This window comes from Malania oleifera, chromosome 4 (genome assembly GCF_029873635.1).
Source record: "Malania oleifera isolate guangnan ecotype guangnan chromosome 4, ASM2987363v1, whole genome shotgun sequence".
Taxonomy (NCBI): Eukaryota; Viridiplantae; Streptophyta; class Magnoliopsida; order Santalales; family Ximeniaceae; genus Malania; species Malania oleifera.
In genome coordinates this window covers 87,550,788-87,561,703 of record NC_080420.1, presented here as the reverse complement: position 1 = coordinate 87,561,703, position 10,916 = coordinate 87,550,788, and the positions used below count along the sequence as shown (strand labels likewise).

General features: G+C 36.6%; 1 protein-coding gene across 1 annotated transcript; it reads right to left on the bottom strand.

The window, feature by feature from the left end:
- Positions 1–1,599: 1,599 nt before the first annotated feature.
- Positions 1,600–2,332, bottom strand: LOC131154507 (protein METHYLENE BLUE SENSITIVITY 1-like). Its single transcript, XM_058107317.1, has one exon. The coding sequence runs from the start codon at positions 2,053–2,055 to the stop codon at positions 1,741–1,743; it is 315 nt and encodes a 104-aa protein (XP_057963300.1). The 5' UTR covers positions 2,056–2,332; the 3' UTR covers positions 1,600–1,740.
- Positions 2,333–10,916: the final 8,584 nt, after the last annotated feature.

Below are 10,916 nucleotides of genomic sequence, written 5' to 3'. Positions count from 1 at the left end.
CATCCGTACAATGTAAGAAAAGAACCATTCAAGCAATACAACAGCAACCATCAAAATCGAACATAAATAATGCATCAAATCAATTCATCAAATTACGGCCTAATTCTTTCCATGCTAATTATTGATTCAATCCCCATTGAGTAAAGTCAGCTAAACAAGATAGTTGGCGATCATGGAGCATGCTCAAACTTTGTATTCAATAAACACATGCCAAAATGTCGCAGCATCTCATTTCTCTAGCCCAACAAACAGCATTTGTATTGTAGTAGCAGGTTAAAGACATTCATTGCACAACAGGATTAGGCTAATACAACTTCCATATTAGCACTCTCTTCAAGGAAATAAAGATAGACCAGTGATTATTGAAGTAAGGTATGAGGTCAACCAAATTCACAAATCACAGAGCTGAATCCCTATTTTCATGTCCTATGGCATGCCCTAATATATCATCAATAATCCTCTTAGAAAATTCATAGTAGACTCAGAAGTCAGGACTGCAACCATCAAACATAATGTCCTTAAAACACCACAAATACAATAGGAAAGTTAACACTAGCAACATGTTTGGTTGGCGGAATAGAACGGGATCAGAAAGGAATGGGATGAAAAATTGAATGGAGAGTATGACCAAATCAAGTGATAAATTTGATCTCATTCCCCTTGTTTTCGTTTCACTACTATGTACTACACGTGCAATAAAAAGAGCACAAAAACTGTATTAAGAGAATGAGTCCCTATAAAATTATACAGGTAGAAATTAGAGACTAATATCATATACAGGATATACAGTTTACTACTGTCAGCTGTGCAAATCATCTGTCCAAGTAGGTGCCATTTGTTTTCTTAGGAATGTTTTGACTGGATGTAGAACAGACGGGCTTGCTTAGTCTATTTTTCTCTTCCATAGACAAACATAAGGTGGTGTTTGCTTTAGATTATGGGATAATAATAGAATCCCTACTCATCAAAACTGGTCTACAACATCATCAAGAGCCACAATATAAACTCACAACACCCTATCCCACGCAAACCAGACAGACAATGGACCAATTTTAGAATACTATAATTTTTGAAAATTCTTGTTGAACCACTAGAAATCTACCAAAACAAGGGCAAAGTAGGAAGACGGGCAAAAATGAAAAAAAAAAAAAAGCAAAAATAAAAAAGCAAAACAAAAACAAAAAGAACCAAAATATCTGAAGTTGTTCTATTCATCACTAGAAAATCATCACAGATTTTTCATAGCAAAGTGTCAAGATTTTTCATTAATCTTTTCAGTTTTCACACTAAATAAATTCAAGCAAAACAGGAGAAAATTCTTGCTATGGTTCTCCTTGAATAAAAAATTCTTGGTTTATTTTCTTTGAATAGAGTTCTCGAAATGCACTCCGCATAGAAGCGGAGAAAGGGCACGCAGAAAAAGAAGAAAGAAGAAAATCATAACCATAAAGAAGGCGTATAACCGAAAAAAAAAAAAAAAAAAAAGGAAAACCATAGCAAACACGAAAACAAAATAGCAGCTTTAGACCTATCACATAATAATAATAATAGCAATAACGATAATAATAATAATAATAATAATAGCAATAACGATAATAATAATAATAATAATAAGGGAATTCTACTATTACGCATATCAACGACGCTTTGTAAACTTCACATCCACATACAACACAAGCCAAAGATGAACAAAGTAGAATACTCAGAAGCAGAGACCTTCCTACTCAATGTTCGATTCATTCACTTCTTGAAGCTTCCGCGGACGCCGGGACGGGCCTTGGAGGTCTCCGCCGTATGGACAGCGTGAAGATTCGTGACTTTCGACTCATCAAAAGGTATTTTCGGGTGGCGCGCATCGTGGTGGATCTGCATCGACTTCACGTCGGGCGCAGTGACCTTGCAGTGTGGGCACTCGAACTTCGCGTGCCCGCCCTTGTCCTGCCCCGTCCGGTCAGCATGCCCCGCCTTCCCGCCGCCGCGGTTGGTGGTCGCCGCGTCCACCTTCGACGCGATCTCCTTCGCCGTGTGCTTCTTCGGCTTCGCCTTGCCCGTCATACTCGAAGTGCTATCGACGACGATGCGCTGCCCCTGATCCGATCGTGTATATCCTTAATCTCCGGCGATAAATCGATTATGGTATTTGACCAGAGGTGATACAGTCGATCACGCCTGGTATATAAAGGGGAATTTGGAATGGACGGGAGAATAAGAAACCCTAGTTTTGGGTAGGGAGTGAGAGTGAGGATTGGGGGTTATGGAGTGAGGGGGCAGAGGGGGGGTTGCGTTGCGTGGTTGTATAGGTGAGGTGATTATCTGTATGGAGCGGTGTTGCTATGACTTGGCGTGAAATGATTGGGTGCAGAAATAAAAGTCTTTTGTCCTTGTTTATTTTTTATTGGGTTGGGCCATTGAAACTCGTTTTTTTTTTGTTTTTTTATTACATAGGAATTCCAGTCATCAACAAGCCTTTCGGACCTCCTAATGCGATACCAAATTTATAGATTAGCATCCTCCCCTTAGGTCTCGCTGATTAGGTAAAGCCCGAAATGTGGACATGACTTTCTTGCATCAGTTGGACGTTCGATCAACCTAACCCCTAGGACACATCTCCATTACTATTCACGGTCACCGCTGGCTCATAGAGAACTATCACCATCCATGGTCCCCGCTGGCTCACAGAGCGAATTCTCACCATCCACGATTCTTACTAGCTTACAGAGTAAATTCTCACCATCCACAGGTACCGCTGGTTCCGTGAGTATATCTACCTGGGATTGAACCCTCAATACTCTTTCTTACGTACTGACGTATTTCCACTGCTCCATGCCCATGGGGGCTTTGAAACTCGTGCTCTTAAACATTGTCTTGGTGAAACTCAAATTTTGGATAGCACATAGAAGGGATTTAAGTTTCCAACAAGTTGAAATATGTATATTGAACTAAGAAGAATTTCTTTAAAGAATCTTAACCATAAAACAATAACCACTTGTTAGAAAATTTTAATTTCCTATTGTGAACTCACATATTTAAAATCAATTATGTTACTGAGTGGTTGATGGTGCAGTCGACGAAGAGCCCGTCAGCGAGCTCCGTAACCTGAACACAGGTGAGTGACTTGAGAGTCTTAATTTTGGAATTGTGGTATGGGGAGACGGTGAATTTGGAGACGATGACAAGGGAGGAAGAAGAAGAAGGCATTTTGTTTTTCTTCCTGAGAATTAAGTTGGGGGTTGCTCTGTCTTCTTGGGGAGTGAACTGAGAAATAACGGAGAGATGGATTTGCTATAGTGGCGATGGGGATTCGACTAGGATGGTGGAAGAAGGCTTACGGTGGCTAAGGCTCATGGCAGCGGCGACCCCTCACGACAGAAACGAACAGTGGCTAGGGGGAGAGGAAAAACACGTTCATGCAAATCTCGTTGGATGACCTAACGAGATTTGCTTAAATCTCATTGCAACATCCAGCAAGATTTAGGTGCTACGTGTCAGACTGTCAGTCAAGAAACCCTCTCGTTATTTAAAACTCACTAGATGGTCTAACGAGATTTGTTTAAATCTCGCTGGACCAAGCAACGAGATTACGTAAGCGTCAAATTGGGAAAAATTTTTCCAAACAGAATATTACTTAATATATTATTATAAAATAATAATAAAATGGAAAAAAAATTCGTATAACGGTTGTTCAAATACATGATATTGATGCAATTAATGCTGAAACCAGAGGAGTCATTATTGTACAAGTACACGGTGACTATATATGTGCATGTGCCTCTCTGCGCGTGTTTTTGGCTAGGCATTGTTTCCATTTTTTTTTTTTTGCCTTTTCCTCATCAAAAGGAGGTAAAAAAAATAATAAAAATAAAAAAGGTGGCGTTTCACCTTCAGTGCTTGAAAATATATATATAAAATAAAAGAGGGACTTCAGGCTTCAACGCTTGTGAAGGAAAACAAATTTTAAGATAATTTGTGTATGTCTAATGTTTCAGTATAAGTATATTGAAGTAATAAGTTGTCAAAGTAACTTCTATTATGTAGATGCATTTATATTGAAACATTAGGGACGTATGTGTGTTGCTTGTGCGAGTAATGATCGGCCCAAAGGAGGGTTATTGTTAGGCCAAACAACTTGCATAGTTGTGGTGATAAATACGTTACAATTGTTAGGTTATCCATGTGAATAATAAGTCGGTCCAAAGAAAGACTTGTTGTTTGACAGGACATACTGTAAGTATTTGATCACTGCATGAAGGATACCACTAACAAGTTAATATTTTTGTCCAAAGATAGAATATTAATGTTGTACCAGGTATCTTCAGATGGGGCCCACTTTTATTTGTTAATATACATGTCACGTATAAATGAAACTGATTTAGGAATATAATATGACTTATATATTATGACTAAGCATGTTGTTTGGTTTTTGGTTTTACATTCAGTTACTACATCAGCTCCTACGATTTTCTGCCAACATAAATTCCATTCCGGTGCTTAACGACTCCAACTTTAAAAATTGGAAGGAGAACGTCATGATTGTTCTAGACTGTTTGGATCTGGATCTTGTGATATGGACAGAACGACTTATCGCCCTTACGGATACAAGTACCTTTGATATGAAAAGAGACTTAGAGAGGTGGGAGTGTTCTAATTGCATGAGCCCAATGATCACAAAATGCTCCGTTCCAAAAGCATTCAAGGGCGCAATGTCTGATAAGGATGATGCTAAGGTATTCCTTGAGGAACTACAAAAACCGTACCCAGAGCACAAGGCTCTCACTTTGAGTGGGGTCTGGGAGAGGTGGATGTTGGCAAGCCTTACCCCTATTTTTGGAGAGACCGCACCCAAGTCTCAAACGTGAGACTTGCAAAAAATGAAAATGTTGAAACAAGCAACCTTTTGGCTAGTCTTGTTTCAATAAGGTATAAGGGAAAAAGGTAATATCAGGGAATACATTATGGAAATGTCTAACATCGCTTCAAAGCTAACGGTACTTAAGTTAGAGTTGTTTGATGACTTGCTTGTGCACTTAGTTTTCATTTCCCTTCCTACACAATATAGTCAGTTCATTGTGAGTTATAACACTCAAAAGGATAAGTGGACTTTGAATGAGCTCATTGCTCATTGTATGTAAGAAGAGGAAAGGATTAATAAAGAGAAGACAAAAAGTGCTCACTTAGCAACTTCCTCTAACAAAAGGAAGAAGGATAAGGATGCTGCAGTTGGGACATTCAAAGGAAAATTGCAAAAGAAACCAGACCAAGAATTCGGTTGCTGCTTCTGCAGGAAGGGAGGAGACTTCAAGAGGAACTGTCCCGATTACACCACTTGGAGAGAAAATAAGAGTACACTTCTAACTTTAGTTTGTTCTGAAGTTAATTTGGCTATAGTACCTTTACATACTTAGTGGGTAGATTCAAGTGCTACTGTTGACTTTTGGAGTCCGATCCTTGGTTTTGATAATGACAAACTGCATATTACTAATGTGTGAACCTAGTACTTGGACAGGTCGTTAATTCACTACACACACATGAGAAATGATTGTTGGAAGCCTGAAAGACTTAAAGATCATACTGCTGGCATACTCCATGGAGAATCCGAAGAGCAAAAGAAAGAAGAAGATTCTTATTGTAAATGCATTTATGTTTTAAATTTGGATTGTAATAATCTATATCAGTTTGTAATAATCTATGCATGTCATGCATGTAGGTAATTGTAAGCTCCATAAGACCGTAGTTTGACCATAGGGAGTCAAAGGACGTTAGGGCATCGATCGACGTTGGATTTTTTGAGTGTCCTCAAAAGACCTAGACTGACCTTAGAACTCCCATACTTCATAAAAATATGCCCTATAGTCTTAACATTAATCATTATATGAATAGGGTTATTGTATAAGGGGATTAGAACTGAAATGCATTAAAAAGACATGTTTGTTCGACCGAACCAAGATGTATAAGAACATTCGGTCAACTGAACCAGTCAGGTCAACATATTGACCATAGCATGATCGACCATACCTTGCCAAGTTCATAAAGTTTGGTCAACCGAACTCCCATATGGGTCAACGTTTGACTCCTCGGTCGACCGACCAGATTTATATGGGCAACGCTTTGGTTGATAGAACCCCCACGTGGGAGAATCCAACCTCGCGGTCCTGAACTTCATAGTTCAAAATCATCTGGTTGACCGAACCGCGCGGAAATGGAAAAATCACCCTTGGAACCCTTACTCTAGTCGATCGAACTCTCAGTTCAAATTTCTCCTGGTCGACCGAATTTTGTCACTTGGTCAACTGAACCTCAAGTTTGGTTGACTGGTGCTCTCGGGTTGAAATTTTTTTTATCGAGATTAAAAGTCTTTAAATGGGGTTAATTTTGCTAAATTGTTTTAAAACAATTCTAATAATTCCCTATATGTCCTAAACGGTCATAATTTGGCCTTGGTCTATAAATATGAGTTCATTTGTGAGGATTAGTAGGAGATTAGTAAAAATCATTAGCAAAAATCCTCTCTATTTTGAAAATCCTATTTTGCCCAAGTACTCTCATTTCTTCATTCCTTTGATACATTTTAGCATTGTGAGAGTTCTTTTGATTGTGCTAGTGCTTATTAGAAATTGCTAATACTCTCATTGCTTTGGTTGATTATTGATATTGATTTTAAGAGAGTTTAGGTAAGCTTATCCCATAGATTTGAATATAATAAATCTTGTGTTGGGATAAACTTATAAGTTTAAGGATTTTCACATTGTCATTGCAAGATTCCTATAACTATATTTTGTTGAGCAAACATTTTTACAAGCTATATTATTCTTTCAAACAACTCTTGAGCATATTTCATTAAAGAAAATATTTTTGAGTTGATTTGAAGATTGTTGCAGCATCTTTGAAACTATGATTCATTATTGAGATTTGATATAACTTGTTTAAAAAAAATAGCTTGATTGGAACACTATTGAGCATTCTTGCGATCACATCTTTTTGAGTTTGGCTTGCACAAAAATACACATCACTAAGCTTACATTTACCTATATAGTTGATGTGCATTTGATTGATTTGTATTGGTACATATCTGCTTATCGGAGAAGCATTATATTGTACATAGTTTGTATTGTAATTCGGTTGTATTCCAAGTGTGGCCTGAGGGGGCGATAATCCAGCCCATAAGGATTGTTATGGCCTTTTCCGCCCCGCAAGGAGAATTTGTAAAAGTTGAGGTCAGCCTTGTGCTAATTGACCTGATTGTATTAAGCACCGCTCCACCCGTTAAGTGAGCTTATAATGTAATCCTTGTACGGGTGTGCCAAGGCGGGGACGTAGGCAGGATTGGACGAACCCCGATATCATATTCGGTGTCACTTTTACATTTCTTACATTATATTTTGCTTTGTGCTTGATTTAATTTTCTTGCTGAATATACAACATATCTGATTGACACAACATTGTATCTGGTTGAGATATACTGAAATAGTGGTGCATGTATTGAAAATTGTTTAATATATATGTATCTACAATTTCATATATGCATAGATAGACCCTAGGTTGCGTATTACTATTATTAGACTGGTTAACCTAGGAATGAAATTTTTAAATCTCCAATTCACCCCCCCCCCCCTTAGGAATACATCAAAGCTAACTGCTACTACTCACATAAGTGTGTCAATGTAGGGCCGCCTAAGAAGCTGAAAGCCGGTTGATGCTAAAGATTAATCTACATAGGCAACGACAATAAAGTTGAGGGTGAGGCAATTAGGACATTTAGATTTTTATTTAAATCCGGTTGTATTTTGGAATTGGAAGAGACATATGTGGTACCATCTTTTAGACGGAATTTGATTTCAGTTTCTGTATTGGACAAATTTGATTATTCTTGTTCTTTCAGAAATAATAAATTTTGTCTTTTTCAATATTCAAATATGGTTGCAACATGATCTTTGGTTGACAATTTATATATGTTGGATACTACTGCTTCTAATAACGAGTCCTTGCATATTAGTTCATGAGGTATTAAATGCAAATTAACTGAGGAGGATTTTGCCATCTTATGGCACAAGCGGTTAGGACATATGTCTAAATAGAGAATGGAAAGACTTGTGTCAGACGAAATCCTATGACCCCTTAACTTAACATACTTTATTTTTTGTGTGGAATATATTAAGGGGAAACTGACAAACAAAAGAAATTTAGGTGCCAATAGAGCCTCAGGTGTCTTAGAACTAATACATATTGATATATGTGGTCCATTCCCTATGACTTCTTGGAATGTGTTGACTTTTTGAATTCGATCTCGTTTTGATAATGACAAAACACAATTATCTCATCTGTGCATTAAGCCTTTTAGCAAGATCATTACTTAGCACGCAAAGATGATACCAATGCTATGGAAGCCATGAGGAACTTGAAGCGCATACGACCTAACATATTCCATGAAATTAAAAGAGCAAAAGCATGAAGATACCTCATATTTTCAATTGTAATATGTGTTTACTCTCACTTGTAATTACATATTTCATAAGATATAGTTGGAAGCTCAAATATACCCTAGACTAATCATAGGACTCATGCATTTCATAAAAAAATTATTTACATTAGTTCTAGGTTGGATAGAAATTTTAGAGGTAAAGTAATTCTAGAAAATAGAAGCCTCATCGACGAACCCCATGACCTCATCAACGAAATCATAAGGCCACTCGGCAATGAGTTAGTGCACATGCTTACAAGAAAATACCGAGAGCTCAAAAATTTTAGATAGTCATCCTATCGACAAACTCATGTTCTCGTCGATGAACGAGTGTTGAACATGCGTCAATGAACATGTGCACTTGTCGACGAGTTCTTGGCACAAAACGGTGGTTCAGCACGGACATGGACGTAAATAATTTATTTTAAATGATTTAATGGCCAGGAATTGATCCAATGCCTATAATACATGTTTAAACACTCCTAAAACCCTAGGAGAACATAACAAGACAAGAAGAGAACAACTTTTGCTACCTTGCCAACACTCTATCACGTTCAAACATCTTTTAGGCATTCTCTCAGCCTCACAAAGGGCTCTCACACACATATCTTGCTAGCACGTTTAATATTAAGGTTTGGTGTACAAGGTTTTATATTTGGGCACTTAATCTTCATTGTAAAAGTTTTTATTCTCTCATATTTTAATAGTTTATTAAGAGAGCAAGAACCTTAAGTTTCATATTTTTGTTTGAAAAATATTGTGGGAAAAGTTCATTCTAGGACTTTAAATCTTTGAAGCATTCTTGATATTATTTTTATGCAAAATTTAATATTCGGTTATTCATGCCAAAAGTTATTTGAGAAAACCCTAGATCTCCAACACATATTATTTGAAAAATCAATTTTTGGAGATATATTGCATTGGGTGTAGATCTTTGAGAAAAATCATCATACATATTTTTATATACAAAGATCATATATTTGATTATTATTGAAATCATCACATACATTCATTGAGCTTCAAGTTATATCCTATGTGTAACGACCTCAAAATTCTTATCATTTTTTTAAAAAAATATATATATAATAAACATTCCTACACAGCGGAAACATAAATCATAAAACCATTTATACATAAACTGTATAATACCAGAATCTAGAATATATAGACCATACAAAAATATCCCTCCAGTGTCATCTACTCAAAAATATACAGCTCTAACAAAAACTCACCCTATAACCAGGGTGATCTAACTACTTTCTATCCGCGAGCTTGATCTGCTCGCCTAACTAGCTCACCTGAAAATGGTAAAATAATGGGGTGAGTCGACGCTCAGTAAGTGGAAATATGCTATTGCTAGTGTGTGGCAACTAAGTTAAGAATACTTAAAAATAGCAATTGAACTGTAATGCAATAAATAATCTGTAAAACCGATCTTTCAAATATATCTTTCTTTCTCAATTAAAATATACTATATCATATGTTTTCTACTTTTCATACTGAAAAAATATATATCATACTATTCTCATCATATGCTGTAAAACTGTTTTCATACATATAACTATTCTGTATCCCTGGAACTCTGTACGTCATGATTTGACCCCTTATAACAGGGTTGTGCGGCCCGTAGGCGAGACTCTATCTGGTCAGCCCTCCAGATAAGTCATCATACTCTACACTACCTCAGTTCAGCCAAACTGCATCCTCTCCTAAGCTTGGGACTGGCTACTACCTCGTCAAACCGGCCCCCTCAACCTAGTGTACTGAGGAGCTGCATACTCTCTGAGCACGGCTGACGGTACCTACATACTATCTGAGATATGTGGTTGCACTCTATCTGTATCTAGCAATGGTACCATGCTCTGTAATTTATATCTGTCTGTGTATCGTTCCTCAGGGATATGATACTATATACATATATACATATATATTCTTTTACTGTTTTCAAAATTACCGTAACTCCTTCTTTCTGTACTGTAAATGCTGTAATCTCTGTATATATAACATTCTATATAAAATCGTGATACACATACTGATCTAAATAAATATGCATACATGTATATGTATATATATAAATATCTGTTCATGAAACTACTCGTATAAAAATTGTATATGCATGTAAATTTCTTTGTATATGTATATCCTTATCTGTATAATCTGTATAATCTCTCACTGAGATTGAGGTGTTACGCACCGCCGTCCCTCAATTCTGTATAGTATGATATATTATAATAACTGTATGAATTTCTTCATCTCATAAAAATCTCCTTAGACCACACAAGCATTTAAACTCATATTCTAAAACAAATACTATTTCAAACTCATATTCTGAAAATTATGTACAGTAAAATGGTATAGTTATGCATCTATAAAATCTCTAATATCATTACAAAAACTCTTAGCATAGTATATTTCCTTTACCTCAACTTTAAAAAACCCCTATAAAAATCTGGCTTTATAC

Excerpts from the sequence above, each read along its gene's own strand:
- LOC131154507 (XM_058107317.1), bottom strand. The coding sequence starts at position 2,055 with ATGACGGGCAAGGCGAAGCCGAAGAAGCACACGGCGAAGGAGATCGCG.